A 23,178-nucleotide genomic window follows, 5' to 3' on the forward strand; every position below is an offset into this window, starting at 1 on the left:
GTAATATTGAGTAATGTATAACTTTCCATATCTCCAGTCATATGTACAAAGTTGCTAAAATATGTAAATATCACTATCCTAGACCAAAACTGAGTTAATATTAATGAATTCCAGATTTATAAAATTGTGCGCTTTTTTTCAAAAGTAAAAAATTCGTACAAAGTGAAAATAATGGCCTTATGGCATCATTTAGATTCAATTTCAGGATGTGGCAGGGTCTGAATGATATTTTTGTATGTTTAGGAGTTACAAATGATTAGGTAAGATACTTTCTAAGAAGATGGGATCTATTCAATCAAGAGTGGCGTTTTAGGGGTGGCTGACATTTTAGGGGCGGTTTACCCGTATTCATTTCGATGCCTGTTTTGCTTAACATTTGTATTTCCTTTGAATAAATCTGCTTGTCTACTGGCCCTGACGTTGCGAGTTCGAATCCCAGTTGGGCCAAAATTTCAAAATTGATGGGCAGCCGTCACTCACCAAACCATGGTGTGAATGGTTGTGGCTTTCATTAGAGCTGCGAAAATAACACGAGGCGAGTGCATATGCCTGGGGCTGCATCCCGCATATGTTGCAGGGAAATCTGTACCGAAAGGACCGTGGCCACACCGCAAAAGAAAAGGAGATCGGCCCCTCGATCCTAGCTTGCTAAGTTCGCCATTGTTGTTGTTGTTTATAAATTTTAGCTAGGACGTGACAGTACAGTAGATAGAAAACAGTGTAATGTGACTGGGTCGGGCTATTCCCAACTGTCATATTGAGAGAGATTAGACTGATCAGAGAGATATAGAGAGAGAGGTAGAGAGGGTTGTTTGGGAAATGTGACGTCATTGAAGGGCGGATCAAAGAGAAAAGTAGCTCATTCGGAACCCTATCTTACAAAGAGAGCTCCTCAAATCGTTATTAATAATTATATTATAATTGATTAGTCTTTGAGCTAAGAGACATCTAAGAGTCTATCATGATTTTACATGATAGAATTAACAATTTAACAAGACTCAAAATTTGGATGCTGGGATTCTTCCTAGAGGGCCCTTGCCAGTTTTATTCTACGTGAAGAGGAATTTTGGACGTTGATAAAAGAGATCAGTTAAAAATTCAAAAAATCGCTTGATCCCAAAAACCCTAACAGTAACTGGTTAGGCCCTATCTCAGGAACTAAAAGAGTTGTTCAGTTTTTTGCGAACTGTTCTTAAATCGTATCGTTAAAAACGTTTTTCCACCAAGAGGAACATTGGGGAACTTGGTCCTTTCAAGTTATTTAAAAATGTTGGATTTATAGTTATTAGTTATTCTGCTGTTTTATTCAGTTCAATAAAAATTCATTAATTAAATTCCAGACATAATGCTGTGTCGAAGAAAATTTACATACTCATAAATCATGTACATCATCAAAATTAACTATAACAGTGACTATAACGTTTTATGAAAATTCTCACAGTTTCGCAACTGCGAGCAGTAAAAAGTGGTAAAACTGTAACCCAAGAAATGAAACGTCTTCGGTTTTATCGACGCAGGGATCTTTTCACTTCTATTTCTAAAGTCTTAATCTGGTTGACTGTTCTGCACCTCTAACACTAAGGGAACTTTACTTCCAATCTTCCCTCCCTCTGAACCCTAACGAGGTGCCGTTCAAAACGTTCTCTCAAATCTCACCCTCAAATCTGATCTCCTGAGAGACCCTGAAACAGTCCCCTCAGTACCTCCCAGCCTATCTGTCTAGGTTCTCATACTGTTCCAGTTCGTCTCGAATGTTCTCCAAGAAGTGGTTTATCTCTGCTACTCTGTGTCGGTTCCTCTGCACCTCTCCCTCGCTAATTCGGGCGTTGTAGCTCTCTTTGCTGTTCCCTACCCGGGTCACTATATCATCCTCCTGAAGGGGCGAGGCATTAGATTGTGATCACAATTTTAGTTAACGTTGTCGCTGGTTTATCATACGCTAGCAGGCAAGTAGATAGAATATCATATAAGATATATTTCCATTAAATCATAAAATGAAATTTGTCACCCTGAACATATATGCTTGTCCGGTCCAAACATTGAACCCGCGCAAATCATAGGGATGGTTTAGTTTGGTTGTTGGAATTATAATAAACTGTTAAAAGTTGTTATCTCTATTTCGAAGGAATTTTCAGCATCCTTTGTTATTTCCAGTGGCTAGATCAAAGACACTCACGAAGTCTGCTCCATGATATCCACATTGAGTTACCACCATAGCCTTGGTTTTTGATGTTGTGGAAAGGGTGGTCTTTCAAGACTAGCTCACTCATTTTGTTCCTTTTATCTGTTGTACATCTGGACAGTCAGTACAGGGTGAAGTGAAATTTGAGCCCTCGCCATACAAATACACAGTGGGAATCAAATTTCTGCTTTTGGAAGCGGTGTAGAAATTCATTCAATATGTTGTCGGATAGAATAGCTTAGAAAACCAAGGTTCAGTTGCCTTGTTGTTTTGGGCGGAAACTTGTGCTTTGTGGCGCTCACTTTAGGTGCTCTGTATACCCTTCCAGCTGGTATGGCTGTTTTATGGTCGATTGCAAAGCTGTTCACTGTAAATGTTTCATCACTGATTTACTGAAGCTGGACCATCCTTTTATTGATAGGTGGTGGAGTTTTTTTCTGCTCATGGTTATTTTATGATTTTTAGATCCTCATAGTGAAGTGTTCTGGAAGTATCGAACGATTTCCACAATAAGAAAAATGAAATACATCTTTACCTTTCCAGTTAGTGCGCTGAGTGCCTGATTTCAATTGGTCATCAATAAGGTGTTTCAGTGGATCTCTTTAGTTCGGGATTTATTCAGTTAAGGATGTGCTTCACTGAGTTCACTTGGTTGGATATGTTGAGTGGCAACCACACCAGTATCATATCTGCGTTAGTTAGTCTTACAATTGAAACATGCACCCAAAGGCTGCTTTTATGTCTTTTACCAGCCCGCTTCCAATTTTTCTTTGATACTTCTTATTATTGATCCAGACAGTTCAGAATAGTGGATCGTGAATCGATGAGAACTTCAATTAGCTTACAATGACATGTTGTCTAATACACTGTTGCGTGTTTGTATTACTTGCATATTTGTAGCCACCGCCAAGTATCTTTCTGTTAATTTCCTTGCCGTGCCATATTTAGGCATTATCTCTACAGAGGTACCAGAACTCTTCCACCTACGGCAATAAGTGATTTGGACCTTAACCTGATCAACACTCCTAAACCCTAAAAGGTCATGGAGTGCTTGTTGGATGGGGCCTAAACTGCTTTTTGTTTTGATGTGAATTTGTTATATATTATTCTAAGGGTTTTATTTTTTATCTCAGTTTTTAAAATTTATACCATTTTTAAAGAATTTTTATATAGGGTCATTGCTATATTATATGTATATTGTTTGAATAAGCCTGTATATTTAATTGCGAATGGAATGCATGTTTTATAACAAAGGGGTTTTATGAATGCGGCTCAGATTTATATTGTTACCGTTTTGTTTACTTAACCAATAATAAGGGGCCATAATTGTTTCAATTATGTAACTGTATAGAATTATTATTATTATTACTTAACCAATTGGTTTGTGTATTGGTAAGAGTGTCTAACCTTATGGTTGGACAATGACCATTACTGAAATTATCTGTATATATTGCTTGGATGACCTTTTCTCTTCAGTAAAATGGTTTTGAATTTTGTGTAATTGACATTCCACAAATTCATAATTAGAAGATGTGCCTTTGTCTTCTTGAGAAGGACTGTCCCAGGACATTTCACCTAAGAATTTGTCCAAGAAAGTTCATTTTCTACCAGTTAGATTTAGAATAGATTTTAAGATTGCCCTACTTGCCTACAAGTGTTTAAATAATATAGCTCCTCCTTACTTAAAAGAGTTGATATCTCCTAGGCAGCAAAGTTTTAAAAATGTACGTCTTGATAATGATTATTTTTACCTTAGTTTTCCGCCCTCTCCTAACTATGTAAACACAGAGAAAGCTTTTAGTCACTGTGCAGTTAAAGTATTTAATTCCTTGCCATACGACATAAGATCAGCTGAGTCAGTTACATCTTTCAAGACCAAACTTAAAACATACTTCTTTTCTCTAGCATTTGATTGATTTTGCATTTACATAGGTAAAATGAACTTGTCATGTCTAATTTTCAATTAAACTAAGCTCAGTTAATGTAAGAGCCGCTTTAGAAAGCACTGGAGTTTATCTCCAGGATTAAATTATATCGAGTTATATGATTTAGCTATAAGGCGGTTTATAAATGTTGTATTTATTATTTATTATTATTTATTAATATTACATAAATAACTGTTTAACTTGCAAGTGTTTCCAATATTTTATCACACTTTTGTTTTCGTTGTAGATACTAGAATCTGTTTAGTCATGTATTTCTATTCATACGCAGGATATGGTATTCATAACCGACCCTTTGCAACATATGCTGGGGAGTTTAGCGGACTTCAACTACATTCCCTATGGGGTGTACAGGATTGCTATGAAACTTAGATACATTCAGAAGAAAACTAGACGTGAGTTTAAAGGCAAAACATCTGAAATCGAAAATTTACCATGTTTTTGGTTATTAATTTCTCAAAATTCATTTTTGAATGACACAACATGATGGATGACCTAGAGGGAATAGAAACTATCAATTTAAGAGATTTTATCCCTATTTCAGTGTGTCATGTAACTACAGATATGTGGAAGACAGTGGTAGAAGAACACTGTCTTGAGAACCCTAACTTAGTATTGCAACCAGCTGAGATTAGCTCTGTTGTTACGTCCCTTCTCCAGGCTGTTGCACAGGTCACTATCAGCTTTATGACCCTTTTAGTTCTGAATTATAAATCACAAAATTAAAAAATATTGTAAGAATTAGTCATGATAGTACACAAATTATGATAGTACGCAAAATACACAATCATTTTGGGGGCAATGATATAATTTTCTATGAGTTGCTCCAAAATCCAGACATTTTTCATCATTACAATACAATGTCATTCATTACTGATATATCCTAATAACAAATAAGATGATAGTGTATATTATTATTAGGAGGTGGGAGACGAGGTAATGATAAACGAGGATGAGTGTGCTAGATTGATGTTATCTTGGTTTTCCATCCTCTACCCTCAATCTGCCCTCACAGCTCTTCAACTGAATATTCCTGTTATCCTTTTGTGTAACTCTGAAACTATTGCCAAACATCACCGTTAGTTAAATCTTTGACAATAGTTCCTATCATGTTTTAATTGTGTTTTTAGCACTTTTGAAAAAGTCTATTAATATCATATCAGCAACATAGCATTAAGTATAAAAATTATAATTTTAGTATACAAATTAAACAGCCAACAGATAATCTTGTGATAGTTTTTTAAGGCTACTACAGTTCATAACCTGCATGATGAGTATTTATCTTAGTACAATGTGGTACTTTACATGAAGTTGATATTGCATGTTACACTAGTATAAACAGCTCACACCACTAAGCCTCTTACTCGTCTAAGATTTTCACTAAATATAGTTCTAACTATTAAGTAGAGTATAAAGTAACGTGACACCTATCGTATACGTAAAGTTGAGACAAGCTCGTGATTTGTTAGTGTCCAAGTACATGTTAGATGCCCTTCATGATGTTTAGCGCGAGCTCTGCTTGTTTACTGGATAAAATGCTGCTTGGGAAAAAGAGTTGTGATTATTTATTCTGAATGTTTAAATAGTTTGTTTTTCTGTGGAGAAGCTAAAACCACAGTTACTAAACAAAGAGCTTATGAGTAGAAGATGTGTTGTAAGTTAAACTGCTTTTTAAATGTGGAGTAAAGCAAGTGAGATCATGTTTCAGTATGATAAACGTCATTAGGCCAGCCCCTCCTATATTTAATACTCGTGACAAAGGTTTAAAATTCATGCAAAATGAACACTGCATGCCATAGATATCTCACATTAAACTAAAACAAACATGTGAGAAAATCATTTCTCTGTGTTTTCGGAATCTGAAATGAGATCAGACAATACGACTTTATGGGGGAGGGAGAGAGCGTTCCAAAAACATGTGTTTAAGTAAAATACCTATTATCCTAGTGAGTAGTAGACCTATTAGTATTGGTAGTATTATATTTATATAATATGTCTGATGGGGAGGCGGATTATCGTTGTGTAGTTCTGTGAATGTACCATTAACACACGATGTTTTCAATACACTAATCAACGAACAAGCTCGACTCCCAAGGGTGAAATCGGTGTGAAACAATATCACTGTAAAATGGGTGAGATTAGTTGATGCTATCTAACCCCCTATCTCCTCCGCAGTACTATTCGAGATGACGAGGATGTCAGGGTACGAGCTAACACACAAGCAGCTCTCTCACATGTTACATCTCTCTTCTTATCTCATCTTGTCATGTGGCGAGAACACTTCACTAGGTATGTAGATACATTCTCTACATTCTTCGAATATCTTCCATGTTTGGTATGATTCATTTTACATTTTCTTGTAAAGTTCTTTACAAATTTAATAAAGGTTGTTTTTAATCATGGAGACTAGATTGCTAGCTGGGACCTTTATATTCTTGACACGTGACAGCAATCAACTTATCAGTGCAGCCTGAAAAGCAACAGAAAATAAAAGTCGCGAAAAATTGCGTTGTCCAGCTCCATCTCCCCAATAACTCACTAACTCAGATTTCATTGCCAAGTCCTATTTTGACGAGTATTCGTGACTGAACTTGTAAGCATTATAGAAGAGTTTAAAACTCATAATTATTGTTAAAACAGTATTGCCACCAGGCATATTGTCGCGGTCCACTGACGTTCTGTGTGTTTTGTCGGTGAAATCTATTACAAGATTTGAGAAGACAAAAATAAATATTACACTATATTTACATAACAGCGAAGTTACAATCCATTTTAACACAGTATGGCAGACCGAATTAACATTACGTATTTGAAGAAACTGAAGATTTGAGTTAGTTTAATGGATTGAGCTGAAAATAACGCACACTTTTACGAAATTAATGGTTATTCAGATTACCTCATCCCCATCTATAATTACTTCTGTTACCTTTCTGTTTTACTTCTGTTCACCAGGTTCCAGTGGTAGTCAGACTGTAGCACAGAGCTGCTTCTACTTCAACAACATGCCCCTACACCGCGGTGTTACACTACAACAGTATGAGAGGTGGATACTATCAGAACCGGAGTATTTAGCCTGGGTTCCTACTCTATACAGACTCAACATATCTCAGCACAGTGAGTTAGAATAGTAGCGGTACTCAGTGAGTTAGAGTAGTAGTGTTAGTAGCAGTGGTACTCAGTGAGTGGTAGACCCGAATATCAGTTGTAGCTGTGGGGTAGGGAATGACCTGGGGGAGACCATGCAATTTACCTTAATTAATTATAATAAGCTGATTGATTAAAAAACTCCTTCAAAGGTCTGTATATTAAATACCAGGTTAAATCGTGGCCCTAAAATAACTTTATTTGATGGTTCTTCCAGATTAATTTCCAGGAATAATAAATTACGACTATAAATCTGGCTGCTTGTCTCGTGGGATTATGAGAGTAGCTCCAAATATTGGAATGTTTGATCTTGATCCAACATTTTGAGAATTGAAACCCAATAACTATAACTGTCGGTTAGCCTCTAATGCATGATAATAGTTAGAGACAATTTGCTAAAATGCCTTATTCTTGCGGATTCTTGTAATAGAATGTTGCATGTTCAAATATTATGCCAATTTGATGATTTTCTGGAAGATAAAATAATTTCAACAATTTGATTTTGATCAACTCCAACTGAGTAAGAGTTATTCAGTTAGTTAGTTACCATTGAATAAGTCATGTGCATCATCATAACAACAATCCCTTGCTACATTCATCCCATCTCCCAATAACTTAATACTTAAATAATCTTATAAATAACCTGGCAACACAATTACCATGGTGCCTAAATATATTACCAGTTGGTTCTTTATTGAACAGGGCACATCTTAATTAATTGAAATAACATTACCATGAATCAGCTAACTGTAGCTAGCTCCTTTATAAAGATTGAGACTGCTCCTTTATAAAGATTGGGGCTGCACCTGTAAATGAACTAATCCAGCACACTGGATATAATAAGCCACATACCATAAGCAGTTACAGACCGGATAACTCCGTGTCATATTGCACTTTATTTCTGGTATTATTCTATTCTGAGTAATATTTCTTACGACGTTTAAAACGGAATTGAAGCTCTTTCAATAGATCTCACATTGTCAGAACTAAAATTGAGTCGAAACAAATCACCTAGCTGCTATGTGACAAATAACCCTCTAGCCACAATGTGACTGATTACAGAACTAATCTGTCAGAACGTTATGAGATATTAAAGTAAGCTAATCTGTACAATAAATCTTCTAAGTAATAAGTTCTTTGTACACTCGCATTAATCAGTGAGGATCACAAACCCGTAGATTCACAATTCACATTTACCCTGCTTCTAGCACCACCAGTAATCAGTAGTGTGATCACACTTATTAATTGCAATTGTTTGTTGTAACCCTTGTTCAGCTAGAGATGGAGAAAGGGACCCTTTACTTTTATTCAAGATTGCAATTCGGGTTTCAAAACACGTACGATGTAACGGTGGGAGGGTATAGTAGTGGTGGCTTGCACTGGAATTTCTTTGTTAATAGAACCCGTCCCTAATCTCGCATCGGGAAATAATCCAACTCAATTCTGAGTGTAAATACGGGTAGTACCTACAAGAGTATTTATTTATTGGGAACTGATTGGTTTACTGTTTTCAGTGAAGCACGAGGCTAAGTGTGGAGCGTGTAAATGCTACCCTATACTGGGGCTAAGATACCGCTGCTTAAAGTGCGTCAACCTAGACCTCTGTCAGGTTAGCTGTGTTTATTTTGTAATTACTTTAGTTATTTAATTGATAATACTCAAATAATATTTTTTAAACTCAAAGTTGTGTTATTCCCCACTCCAGGTTTGGACATTTTGTTCCTAATTTACCATTTGAATTGCTCACATCATATCCCTCATTGTGTCACGCTCGCAAAGATAACAGATAATCCGTTTGTCAAGTTCTGAGTATCATATTTCATGGGAATTTTCAGTTTCCATGGCAACCATCACCCTGCTGAAAATAAAGACTTATCTTAATTCGAATTTTATTGAACAAATTTGATGCTTATTAAAACTATTGAGTAAGAGTACTCTAAAAAACGTTTTCCTGATTACGTAGCCTTAGCCAAATAGGTAAGTAGTGAGAGGTGAGTAATTATCGCTGCAGTAAACACCCAGAACCTATCGATCTAAAGGCCCGGTACATTGTTGGCAGGTATATAATTGCCGGTCACCATTTCCGGTAAGTAAAGTTGAATCATTGCTTTACTGGTTGTAAAGTTAGACACACTGTTCTGTTCTATTGAAGGCTCGCAACCGAGCTGGAGCAAATGTAATGTTAACGCCAGGGTGAATGGTGCTTGATGTTAACATCACACGTGATGTGTATTTTAGATACAATGCAGGGGGCAATAGTTACACCTGAAGAAGGTTGCTTGTTTAGGAGACATCGCACATTCAATTGCATGTTAACGGTCCTTGTGAGATTGTATTAAGGATGTCATGCACATTATCTCAAAAGTGGGAGGATAATGATAATCCCACTTGTATTACATAGCCCCTGTATGCTGTACGTCATTGTGGTCTGTAAGTTATAATACCGTCATGTCCTAGATAATACTGATACATACTCTAGTTCTATGATGGGGGTCTGGCCATCATTAATTACGGTTGCCATGGCGACTATTACGGTTGCCATGCCGACTAGGAGGTTACACGTTCCTCACAAAACTAGGTCGTTATCTTTGTTCAGCTTGCTCTCTCTCTTCCAGCGTGCCAACTACCTGTCTAAGTGCTTGTCACGTGTTATCTCATGTGGAATGTCACGTCTTCTGATATTATGTTTTTGTATCCCAAATATTTTGGATATGGTACATTTTCCTGCCATATCCGACGATGTTTCGTAAAAAAGAGCTACAATTTGGGACAAGAAGCGCCCCCCTCTGATGGCGCATAGCGGAGTGTGCGGGGTACGACACTACACTGGAGGTCACGTGTTATGGTTAGCAGGACCATTTCAGTGGTGATATTCCCAACTTTATAACAAATTTCTCTCCTTGTGTAAATTTGTATTGATCCCGTTTGATGCGACATCAAACGACATCAAACGTTTGATGTCGCATCAAACGGGATCAATACCAATTTACACAAGAATACATTGCAACCATGCGACTCATATAATAATAAACCATATTCCAATCCGGATTTCACAAATTTCTCTCCCCTAGACTCTAAAGTCGTAGTGAATGATGGATTGGTATACACTGAACAATACACTGCATTTTGGAAGAATGCCAGCGATTTTTTACACGTGAAGAATCTTAACACTTACTGAGGTCTAACTGTTGAGTTCTGAAAGTAGTGTCTAAATTCTCAATATCTGCGCTGTAGACTTCATTGCAAAAATATAATTTTCTGGATTGGATCAGAGAATTAAATTTACTGTTACTTCAATAAAATTTAAATTGTAAAAATAATCGTTTAAGATTTCAGTTTATAATACTAGAACATTGCTAAAAATCGATAGATTTCAACTCCATTTGTGAACAAAGGTTCACTTTTTAGTCCCTTAAAAAAAGTATTTTAGCTGTTGCTGGGGAGATATCGTTAAGTTTACAATATAATAAAATACAGTTAAAGATCATAAAAACTGTTCCGAAACTTGTCAGTCGGTCTGATCAATCCTTTGAACTTTTAAACAAAATCAGAAGCCATAGTCTGTAGCATAAAATGTATTACTAATAATGTATCATAAATAACTTAGAGAATATTATTATAGACTAAAATTATTCATTTAATTCAATTGTAAACATATTTAAGGTCAATCCTCTCCCTCCAACTTGTTAGAACATTCCTTTTACATCTTACATTTACCTCAATATTTTCAAAAGGAATGAGAATTCTGCCGGGGTTAACTGACTGGTTAATAATTATTTGTAGAGCCAACAATACCTGGCAGTGTGACGGTATGACAGGTGAGAAATAGTCGTTATTACCAGTAGTTACAATATCAAGTAGCTACAATATATTCTCATGACAGAACAGTGAGTCAGTAGTTCACTGTCAAGATATCAGCTGAACTCGTTAGAGCGGATATATCACGTACATCCTGCTGGAACACTGTTATTAACCGTTTCTATCATCATTTCACGTTGCTTGAACTATATAATATGAAAGTAGTTTACTTTATTCTACCCTGGGTCATTATCACCGTTTTGTCCTCCAGCACCCATTCTTCAGGTGAAAAATGAGACTATTTTACGATACTATCTCCAAATAGCCTAGTCTGGATACGAATCTAACAGGACGTTTTCTACTCTATTAAAGGAACTGGTGACTACTCACTTATTCCACTTGAAGCTTCCTCTTATCCTGTATATTTACCCTACACTAAGTTTCAGAGAACACACTAAAAGACACTACTATTACTACAACACTAAAAGACACGTTCTCTATCTGGAGCGAAGACAGAGTCCCCGCCAACTCAGGAGCTCTACTGATGTCACGTGACCCTCTAACCCAGCCTCTAAACGTGTGTAGAAGGAGCTCTAGTGGCAGCTACAAACCCAACACACAGTCTGCAGAGTGTATCTGTAGGGGACTAGGTTACCACAAGCTGGCCCTGGTTACTAACCTGAAGTCTAAACTCCTGTACCAGTTCACGGAGAACTACAGTGGTGTGGTGGGAGGAGTGGAGGTGAGGTGTAGTCAGGTGGAGGGTCACGTGGTATACAATGTTACACGTGACCTGTCCGCTGTGTGTTCAAGTACCTACTATTACACCTATCTCTCCTGCTCGTGTAATGCAGAGTATGTGGTCACTCCTACAGGATGCAGGAGATCACATCAGACTACTCTACCTCCTTCTGTGGTTACCACGGTTACTACTCCTCATCCAGCTCCTGTGGTTGGTAGTAGTACTGCACCTCCAGCTCCTGTGGTTGGAAGTAGTACTGCACCTCCAGCTCCTGTGGTTGGAAGTAGTACTGCACCTCCAGCTCCTGTGGTTGGAAGTAGTACTGCACCTCCAGCTCCTGTGGTTGGTAGTAGTACTGCACCTCCTGCTCCTGTGGTTGGAAGTAGTACTGCACCTCCTGCTCCTGTGGTTGGAAGTAGTACTGCACCTCCAGCTCCTGTGGTTGGTAGTAGTACTGCACCTCCTGCTCCTGTGGTTGGAAGTAGTACTGCACCTCCTGCTCCTGTGGTTACTACTGCACCTCCTGCTCCTGTGGTTGGTAGTAGTACTGCACCTCCAGCTCCTGTGGTTACTACTGCACCTCCAACTCCTGTGGTTGGTAGTAGTACTGCACCTCCATCTCCATTGTCTCCTGATGAACTAGATGAGCCCACTGAAAGTTCTGATCTAACAGAGGACAATACTGCAGCTACTGATCAGACTAATAGTGAAGTAGACTGTTCACATTGTGGAGGAGCTGATGAGGACTGTGGACAAGGAACTGTGAGTAGTGAGGATTGGGGAGGAGAACTAAGTGATAAGGATTGTGAGGGAGCTACAAAAGGAACTGCGAGTAGTGAGGATTGGGGAGGAGAACTAAGTGATAAGGATTGTGAGGGAGCCACAAAAGGATCAGACGATAAAACAAGTCACCAGAAAACAGGTTGTAAAGAAGCACTTGAACAGCTAACTATAATCCTGTACACAGTATCTAGTGTGGGTAGTGTTAGTGTTATTCTAGTTGTAGTTTGTACAGTGTACTGGTGTAGGAGGAGAGAGTCTGGTGCTACAGATAACATAGAGTCTGGTGCACTGAGAGGGGGTGGAGGGGGTCCTGGTGCTGGTGGTCTGGAGATGTCTGACAAACCAGGCTTTCAGAGAGTGTCCACGTGTGATCATAGTTGGGAAATGTGAGATATTAAACGTCACGTGATCTGCAATATGACACGTGACTTGTGAGATATTACACGTGTTCTGGATTAGGAAACTGAAAAACTCGTGTAGGTAACTTAAAGGGCAAGAGTTTACCCATTTTGAACTTGTGCTAGAATAGACAATCAGCATTTGGCCGATTTGTTGGCTTTGTATAAAATTTAGTGTGTTTTGGTTATATTATATTAAATCATACTTGTATGTTTGGATGATCAGACGTGTATATCATTGGATAGTTGCCTATGCTTAAATCATATATATCATATTATGATAAACATGTTATAGATATTACTTATACAAATTAACATATCATGACGTTTCAGAATTCAGACGGTAGTTTGTAATCTGTTTACTGTAAAGTCACTGTATAAACTTACAAACCTAGAAGTGACCGAATCCGTTAATCGGTATTACGGTAATTGCGGTAAAAGCACTGTGCTTACGGTATTACCGTTAATCGGTATTACGTACATGTAATACACTATTAAGTTATGATGTAAAACCATAGCTTGTATTAATTGATATTTGGAGTAGTGGAGAGTAAACATGTGGTTTGTGGTTTTTGGGCACTCCTTACCTCCCTCCCTTCCTTGCTTGTGTGGGCACTCATTACCTCCCTCCCTTCCTTGCTTGTGTGGGCACTCCTTACCTCCCTCCCTTCCTTGCTTGTGTGGGCACTCCTTACCATCCTCTATTCCTTGCTTGTGTGGGCACTCCTTACCTCCCTCCCTTCCTTGCTTGTGTGGGCACTCCTTACCTCCCTCTCTTCCTTGCTTGTGTGGGCACTCTTCTTCCACCCCATTCTTTGCTTTTATTTACTCTAAACATTGCACAAAGTCCCAGAAAATTTCTTCTCATGCACTCTAAAGTTCTAAACCATATCGTGGTAGGACTCCTCTTGTTGAGGAGTGTTGTTATAATCCACAATGTACATTCCTGCTAAAATTTGTTCTCGTGGCTAAACCTTATCTCTCAATTTCACAAGCAAATTAATGGTCAATTATTGGTCTTGTTCCCTCTGTGACTATTAATTATTTAAGTATTTAATTACTAATTAATTATTAGTATTATAGATTACAGTGAATCATAAAAATCGAGCTACTATAATTAGATTACGAACTAATGGAAGTCCTCAGTTTTAATTAAATCGTTTGCTTTCGTTTGTTTAAACTTCTCCGACATATTCTATTTAAATTCAATTTGAGTAACAAACACTCGAATTAAAGAATAACTGTGTTTCTAGAAAAGTTTAAAATTTTTACAAAATATAAAATAATCACCTCAAACAAACTGTCTTCAATCGTCCAGTTAGAAAATTGTCTTTGTTATCAGTTAAAAAATCCAAAATTTAAACCAGTAATGTTTCAGCCTCACATCTATTTCGCAAATTAAATTTCGCAGAAAGAAAAGAAAAGAGAATCTTTGAATGTGCGTCAAAAAATAAAAAAGTAATATTTGAAATCCAATGCAATGAGTTAAAATTATTCACGTCGCTAAAATGAGGACAAAGAAATAAAACACTATACTAAAAGAAATCTATATTTTTACGATTGATTAAGTCAGATTAATTAAGATATGTCATCTTCAAGTTTGAGTAAAACCAGTTTTATACACAGACGACACTGTTCCAACTCCTAACCTATCTCAACTCTCAATTAAAATGTGACCACCAAACATGCTAACTAAGCTTACTAAGGTTACTAAGCTTACTAAGGTTACTAAGCTAACTAAGCTTACTAAGGTTACTAAGCTAATTAAGCTAACTAAGCTAATTAAGCTAACTAAGCTTACTAAGCTTACTAAGCTAACTAAGCTTACTAAGCTAACTAAGCTTACTAAGCTAACTAAGCTTACTAAGCTAACTAAGCTTACTAAGCTAAATAAGCTAACTAAGCTTACTAAGCTAACTAAGCTTACTAAGCTAACTAAGCTTACTAAGCTAAATAAGCTTACTAAGCTGACTCAACTCTCATGTAATATGTGACCACCAAACAAGCGTATCTCCACATAAACCCAACAGTTTTCCTCATTGGTTTCTGTAGAAAGAAGATAAGGCAGGTAGATATACCCTGTATAATGTCAGGGCAGTGGTAGGAGTACATGAAGTTGGTGGGGGAACCAAGGTAGTTCCTCATTTTTATCCATACTTCCGGGTAGCAGCCTGTGGTTTAAAAGTGGTTAAAAGTGGTTAAAAGTGGTTAAAAGTGGTTAAAAGTGGTTAAAAGTGGTTAAAAGTGGATTTTGCTGACGTAGGAAATCTTGAGAACTCTCTCCGGGATGATTTCTGGGACGACCATTTCCCGTTGGCATCGCTTAAATTCGAATTATTTCCGACAGAGAATTAAATTTAGACATATTTGACTGTCCTACCTGGATAGAGGACATAATATAATATAAGGTAACAGGTGATGTCCATATAAGGTAACACTACCTGGGGAGAGGGATAGTTTCATGGCTAGTACGTAGTGAAGGGTAAAGTTAACATCAAACATCAGATCTGAGAGGAAGAGGAGAGAGAGGAGTAGTGCGGCTGATTTTATGTGAGGGTAGATCATCTTACGAGTGCTGTTGGGGGTACTTTGGCTGGGGGACAGTGTGTTGTCAGACATAATGGCGGAAGGACGGTATTTTAGTACCATCTTTATCAGGTAGAGGACAGATATGAAGGATACTATCACCCCAACAAAATGTATAAGTTGTAAAGCAACAAGAAAAACAAAGCCATATCTGTTCAACGAATCCTCCAATTGTTTATCACCACTGAAATGCGCGTCCTTAACCTTCAACTGATAGTAGTACCCGATACCACCATAGCCTACAGCAGCAGCCCAAATACCCACACATAAGATTGTGATCCTCCTCGAATTAAGCACGTTTCTGGAAAGCTGGACCACTCGGTAAGGAATAACCACGTACATAAGCCGGATAATGTAGATAGGGAGGACAAAGCTGACTCTTACCACACGGAACACATCCTCCACTCCATTTGCTACGTAGGTGTAGAGGTTTGTTCCGTTGTAGAAATTCTGTCCGGATATTTTAAGAGGAGCTTTGCCGCTTTCGAAGAGAAAGAAAGTGTTAGCACTCATCATGAGGTGAGCAATGCAGATGTTAGCACAGAAAGTTGATGACAAGGGCGTGGTCCCCAGCCACTTAGACCTGATGTAGATGGTGATTAACAGTGAAATGTTAATGACAGCCCCTAGAAAAGAGAAGATGTGGTCTGCAACTGGGAGGATCTTATTCGGAAAAGTGTTGTTAGTGTTGTAGTGAAGTTCTGATCTGTTCCGGCAGTTCCAGTTATCTAGAGGTTCCAGCATCTTCTTGGTGACGTGGATTTAGTGAAAATTTATCAGTTTTAATATGAAACGTAACTACTACTTATAAGAAAGACTAGCTTGAAAATGAGTACTGCAGTATAACAGTCGATGTATACATAAAGGAATGTGGTAGGAAAATGATTTATAGAGATGGAACCCGTAAAACAATATTTTCCCTAACAAATAAAGATTACTACTCAAATAAAGAATTCAGAACAAAATACTAGTTCAGACCATCTTTCGATATAATACGCCAATAGATCACAACAATTAGACTACACGCTAACATTCTAATGATCTCGAGTAATTTAATCTATAAAAACGTATCCCTAAGTTCACAAAATATATCTGCAAGAATGTCTAGACTCTAAAATCACTGACGATTTCCAACTTGGTTATCTGCTAACACATCACTGCACAGTACTCAATTGGGAACTATATTTTGATAAATATTGCTAAACTTACCTTATTGAAGAAACGTTTACAACTAAATTCCAACCATCCCGCCAGGAATGTTTTCTGAAAGGGGAGGTGTATAAAAACCACGACGAAACTCACCCCTTGAAGGAGTACATCAGACAGGTAACTTATCCGTGAATAAGGGGAGGGGGATGTGGGGGAGGGGGGGGACTCTTTGTTGAGTCGGTTCTTACTTTCTATCGTTCTGGCCGTTGTGCAAGAGGCAAAATTCAAGTGAGGCAGGTTTTTCTTTAAACTGATGACCCATCGTAAAGTTCGGAGATATTTAAATTAATGGTTGGGACGTAGGGGTATAACTGACTTCAAGAGAAGCTAAAGCCTGAAATAGGATATTAATATGGTCCCCCTAAATCCTCAGGAGAGTTCCAAAAACAAACATTCCTATCGTCCCTTGTCCACAGGGAGGTTAGATTTGCCAACTTCTACTATCAGATACTTTTTAAACACGTTGCTAGGCAACGTTTAGGTTAACACGTTGATACAATCCAATTAGGCAACATATAGGTGCGGTTAAATGTTTCTACTAAACGTAGCCATTGGTACAATCCTCGTCAGTTGTAGCATACCAAGAAACATTCCGATCAGAACGACCACCTTTATCTTTTAGTGCTATTTAACCTTTCAGCGAACCACCCTTACTACCCGTTATCAGTGCGTGATGTCCATAATTGACATTTTAGGGGATGTTGACAGTTCCAAATAAATTCTTTCCATTCATCTCTATAATCTACATATTTGTTTAAATGCTCAAAATTTAAATATTATTTTACTTTTGTTGCGAATTCCTTTCTTTTAAAAGAGATTGTTTAGACAAGGTTAGCTGTGAAGAGTTTGTGTCAATGTTTCGTTGTTGGTAGCTGCTTTTCTATAGAATATAACACTTCTTGTATCGTTAAACTGTTATTTTTAACAGTTCATAAATAACTTTGTAGATAACATTATAAATAACTTTATGAAAAACTTCATGAATAACTTTATAAATAACTTTATAAATAACTTTATGAAAAACTTCATGAATAACTAACATTGTCGTTAACATACTAACCTTGAAAAAATGTTAGTAAGTAAGTAAATATGCTCTACTGCGATAGTATGATTATTCATTATAAAATTATTCACAAGTTTACCTCGGTAGATAAAATGTACTCCTCCCCTGCAACTCAACCTCGTTCCTCCTACGGTCCACTCCGCAAACGTTCCTCCTACGGTCCACTCCGCAAACATTCCTCCTACGGTCCACTCCGCAAACATTCCTCCTACGGTCCACTCCGCAAACCTTCCAACATGTCCCACATTTACAGAGTGAGAAACTATGGCTACGGTATAACCAACACCAGAGCAGCCATGCCCACTGCAACCTACCCCCGGTACCAGACAGTGGTGTTTGTAGAGCGGGGACAAGTCACGTGTCCTACCAAGGAAACTGCTGTTAAAGAGGTCACCACTGCTACGAACAACAGGAGGTTGATGAGGTGGGATCCTACCAGGTGGGACCCTACTAGGTGGGACCCTATTAGACTCTCTCGTTACCAGGAGGAGGAGGGTGGTGTCTATAGTTACAGTTACTTGTACGGTGAAATACACTATGGAACACACGATACAATAAAGCATGGATCGAATGGTGGAATAAATGGTGAAATGAATGGTGGAATGAACAATTACTTAAACTGTGAAGTAAACGTTGGAACGAGCCGTGGAATGAACGGGAAGAACTCGCGTGAAATAAAGATAGTCAGCTACCCAAGAGCAAAGCCCGTTATTGCTTATTGGAATATGGGCCCCGTTTATGCTCAGAAGTTCACATATTGTTGTGATTTTGATGAGTCCGCCCTGGTGAACAGAAAAAAGTTTAAATTCTCGGGTGACAATGAACTAGACGAATACGAGAAGAATAAACAAGAAAGATTAAGATTGACTGAAAAGAGAGACGAGAAAGAGGCAGCAGAGAGGGAGAAACGTCGTCTGGAACGTCTGGAACGGGAGACGCTGGAAAAGGAGACAGTAGCCCTCGAGCAGAGAGAATGGGAAAGACTGGAACAGCAACGTTTAGATAAGCTCCGGGTGACTAGGGACGAAAAAGCGAGGTTAAGGATGGAGAAACTGAGGAGGCAACAGGAAGAACAGGAGAGAGAAAATATCAGAAGACATGCTGAGCGAGAAGCAGCTGCTAGGCAGCGCGAGGAGCAGGAACTTGCAGAGACGTTACGGTTACAAAGGGAGAGGGAGGAGCGAGAGAGGCTGGCTAGGGAGAATAAGGGGAACAATGAGAGAGAGCGAAAAGAAAAGGAGGCTCAAAGAGAGGCAGAGAAACAGGCAAGAATAAAAGAAAAGAAAGAAAAGGAGGAGCAAAAGGAGAGGGAGAGAAGAGAAAGAGAGGAGACAGAAAGACTGAGGAGAGAACAACAAGAGGAAGAAAGGTTGAAGAAGGAGAAAGAAGAAGCGGATCGTAGAGCAGTAGAAAACGCAGAGAGATTATCTCGAGAAGAGGCAGAAAGACTGGCTAAAATAGAAGCCAAGAAAGAAAAGGAGGAACAGGAGGAGAGGGAGAGAAGAGAAGGAGAGGAGACAGAAAGACTGGAAAGGGAGAAAGAGGAGAGGGAGAGAAAAAGACAAGAGATGGAGAGATTGAAGAAGGAAAAAGAGGATGAGAGGGAGAGAGAAACAAGAGCTTGCAGAAAGGGATCGATTAAAGAACGAGAAAGAAGAAGCAGAGCGCAGAGCAAAAGAAAACGCAGAGAGGTTAGCTAAAGAAGGTACAGAAAGGTTAGCTAGAGAGGATGAGGAAAAGAGGATGAGGTCTGAAGAGGAGACAGAAGAAATAGAGAGACTGGCTATAGAAAAGGCTGAAGCAGACCGTATTGCAGCAGAACAAGCCGAACGGTACAGGATTGAGGCGGAACTCAGGGCTAAAGATGAGGCTGAAAGGCTTGCGAAGGAGAACGCAGAAAGAGAACTAGAAGCGAGAGAAAAAACTGAAAGGGAAGCTAGGGAGACGAAAGAGAAAGCTGAACGAGAAGCGAGGGATAATGCTAAACGAGAAGCTAGTGAAAAGGCAGAAATAGAAGCAAAAGAAAAAGCAGAAAGAGAAGCACGAGAAAAGACAGAAGGTGAAGCTAGAGAACAAGCTGAGAGTGATGCAAAGGAGAAGGAAGCACTGGTACGTCTTGAGAAAGCTAAAAAAGAAAGCGATAGTAATAGAATTGAGGCAGAATATAAGGCTAATAAGGAAGCTGAAATGCTTGCTCAGGAGAACACAGAAAGTAAAGCGAAAGAGAAGGATGAAAGAGAAGCGAAAGAGAAAGCTGAAAGAGAAGTGAGACAAAAAGCTGAGAGAGAAGCTAAGGAGGCAAAAGAGAAAGCTGAAAGAGAAGCGGATAATAAAGCTGAAAGAGAAGCTAAAATAGCGAAAGAGAATGCTGAAAGAGAAGCAAGAGAAAAAGCTGAAAGAGAAGCCAAGGAGGCGGGAGAGAAGGCAGAAAGAGAAGCGAAAGAGGAAGCTGAAAGAAAAGCGAGAGAAAAAGCTGAGAGAGAAGCTAAGGAGGTGAAAGAGAAAGCTGAAAGAGAAACTAAAGAGAAAGCTGAAAGAGAAGCAAGAGAAAAGGCTGAAAGGGAAGCTAAGGTAGCGAAAGATAATGCTGAAAGAGAAGCAAGAAAAAAGGCTGAAAAAGAATCTAAGATAGCGAAAGATAATGCTGAAAGAGAAGCAAGAAAAAAGGCTGAAAGAGAAAACAAGGAGGCGAACGAGAAGGCAGAAAGAGAATCGAAAGAGAAGGTTGAAAGAGAAGCACGAGAAAAGGCTGAAAGGGAAGCTAAGGTAGCGAAAGAGAATGCTGGAAGAGATGCGAAAAGGAAGTTTGAAAGAGAAGCAAGAGAAAAGGCTGAAAGAGAAGCTAAGGAGGCGAAAGAAAATGCTCGAAGAGAAGCGAAAGAGAAGGCAGAAAGAGAAACGAAAGAAAAAGCAGAAAAAGAAGCACTAGTGAAGGCAGAACGTGAGGCAAAGCGGAGAGAATCACTGGAACGAGAAAGAGCAGAACGAGAAAGAAAGATGAGGGAACGTCTGGAGAAAGCAGAAAAACGGGAAGAGGAGGAGAAGCAGAAGGAAATAAATATCGGTAAGGTGAAATGGGGCTTGCCAGAGAAAGATAGAGAATATGGCACGGCGGGGAAGTTGGAAATCCCTGAATTTGGTGAGTCAGAACACGAGAGTCAACAGAGAAATGTGGGCAAATTAAAAGTTCCCGCCAATTTAGAGAAGAAAAAACCACCACCTTTCAAGAGAACACTTTCTCAGGTAGGAAAATTAAAAATCCCCAACTTAGAGAAAGGTCTAGAAGATAGACCTAAAGTAAAACCCCAGTTCAAAAGAAGGCTGTCACAAGTGGGCACGTTTGATGTGGAGGCCAACAACGCAGTCGCACAAGCGCCTCTTACCAGACGTTTGTCCTGGAAGAAAAAGGAGATATAAGGAGTGAGACTCTACCAGCTACCTATATTTACTAGACACTTCTGTACCCCGCCTCCCTCTCTTCAGACCTCCTCCTCTTTCTATAAAGCGTCGAGTGTTCTGTAGGGCAGGACCATTACTGAGTGCTACTGAGTGCTACTGAGTGCTACTGAGTGCTACTGAGTGCTACTGAGTGCTACTGAGTGCTACTGAGTGCTACTGGGTGCTACTGAGTGCTACTGAGTGCTACTGGGTGCTACTGGGTGCTGCTGGGTGCTACTGAGTGCTACTGGGTGCTACTGAGTGCTACTGGGTGCTACTGGGTGCTACTGAGTGCTACTGAGTGCTACTGAGTGCTACTGGGTGCTACTGGGTGCTGCATGCAAGCTGGGAATGTGTCCAGAATTGCAGGTTCTCTTTTCTGTAGACAAAAACGCACGACCTTTAACTGTTTGATTTAAACATAAATACTGGAGAAACTTTTAACAAACAATCAAACAATAGAACAATGTTATGCCAGCACTTACAGTGTTTTATGAACTTTATCTTGGATATCTTGATGACAATACGATATTAGATACTAGAAACCCGCCGCTAGTCGAAAGCTTTGTTCGAGGAAATTTTAAGCATCAGTTATGTTTTAATTTCTCTTCATCATATAGCCCCAAAACAATACTTTTTACCGCATCAAAAAATTTCAATCACAACCAAAGTTATAAATATATATAGGTATTTATCGGTCATCGCTAGTCAATGGTCAAACAATCCAACAAATATGCTTTAGTTCCCGAACCCTGCTTCACTGAAAATATATGAATTACACATTTGAATCATTTCGGTAAATGTCAGGTCCCTCATCGTCTCATTTGATAGATCTGTTCAAATTGAAGTTTTTACGTATGAAAGAATTGTGATAAATAAAAAAGGAAATTTGTGCTGAATGAAATTGGTAAAATGACATAATCTATCAAATGACTTTAGATCCTAAATCAAATAGGTTAATAAATGGATATTTACGTAGGTTGACAAAACGTTAATTCAAAATTATTATCATTATATGAAATTATTATATGAAAATTGATTGCTATGAAAATAAGTAATAGCTAGTTATGAAGACAATCCTTGAACACGGGATTCTTTGCAATATTGCCCCGACTTGACAGCACCAAGATATCCTTAGGATCGTGTGTTCTTGACAAAGCTTTGTTCGAGGAAATTTTAAAAATCAGTTATGTTTTAATTTCTCTTCATCATATAGCTCTGTTATACTGTAGACATAATGGAATTTATCTAACAATGGCGACAGCGTTGTTAGTATTCGGATTCCCAAAACGATACTTTTTACCGCATCAAAAAATACCAATCACAACCAAAGTTATGAATATAAGTCATAGCGTGAGCGTAAATGTGAGCTAGTTTTGAAATTATGACGTAGCATACAGCATAACAACGCGCGTAGTTAAGATGTTTTTGCTCGCGCACGTGCATTTTAACGTTGCTACGCAACAGCGCAGTAAACCTTTGCTAAAATAACGACATTATTCTAACGGTTATTTTACCTCACTTCCGACGTTAATTATAAAAAATCTAAAGCCTAAATCAAAATTCTAAGAATGCTATAGCCTATTCCTATCCTTTTTCTACAACCCTGCTAAAAATGGCGAGGTTTCAACTCCTTTTGCGAGCTGGGTTTGATTTCACCAGAGGGTCATTTTGAGGTCGATTTTCGGTGTTTTTTCTTCTATGTCCCCGTTGCCGGGGAAATTTCGTCAAGTTTAAATTATAGTATAGATATGTTGAGCTTGAAGGGTGTGTAAATATTGATCTGAAGTATTGTAATCGTTACATTTTATTATTAGTATTCGTGTTTTATCAGGTGAATCAGAGTTTTCCTCATCCCCTTCATAATATGACTGCAACAGAGAGGCATTTTC

General features: G+C 38.5%; 2 protein-coding genes across 3 annotated transcripts in view; both read left to right on the forward strand.

Moving 5' to 3' along the window:
* Window positions 1-4,400: 4,400 nt before the first annotated feature.
* The window catches only part of LOC134816361 (dystrophin-like), a 32,585-nt gene continuing 13,807 nt past the window's right edge, over window positions 4,401-23,178 (forward strand). For both annotated transcript variants that reach the window (XM_063825175.1, XM_063825174.1), the window contains exons 1-7: window positions 4,401-4,520; window positions 4,670-4,797; window positions 5,047-5,203; window positions 6,301-6,414; window positions 7,078-7,239; window positions 8,784-8,878; window positions 16,831-16,902. In XM_063825175.1, the coding sequence (XP_063681245.1) occupies window positions 4,430-4,520; window positions 4,670-4,797; window positions 5,047-5,203; window positions 6,301-6,414; window positions 7,078-7,239; window positions 8,784-8,878; window positions 16,831-16,902 (819 nt within the window). In that variant the 5' untranslated portion in view covers window positions 4,401-4,429. The remainder of the gene's footprint in view (window positions 4,521-4,669; window positions 4,798-5,046; window positions 5,204-6,300; window positions 6,415-7,077; window positions 7,240-8,783; window positions 8,879-16,830; window positions 16,903-23,178) is intronic.
* On the forward strand, window positions 18,525-21,335 carry LOC134816360 (axoneme-associated protein mst101(2)-like). Its single transcript, XM_063825173.1, is given in 3 exon segments — window positions 18,525-19,457; window positions 19,459-20,113; window positions 20,147-21,335. Coding segments are annotated over 3 exon segments (2,658 nt in total). The 5' UTR covers window positions 18,525-18,573; the 3' UTR covers window positions 21,266-21,335.

This window comes from Bolinopsis microptera, chromosome 6, assembly GCF_026151205.1.
Source record: "Bolinopsis microptera isolate Bmic1 chromosome 6, MBARI_Bmic_1.0, whole genome shotgun sequence".
Classification (NCBI taxonomy): Eukaryota; Metazoa; Ctenophora; class Tentaculata; order Lobata; family Bolinopsidae; genus Bolinopsis; species Bolinopsis microptera.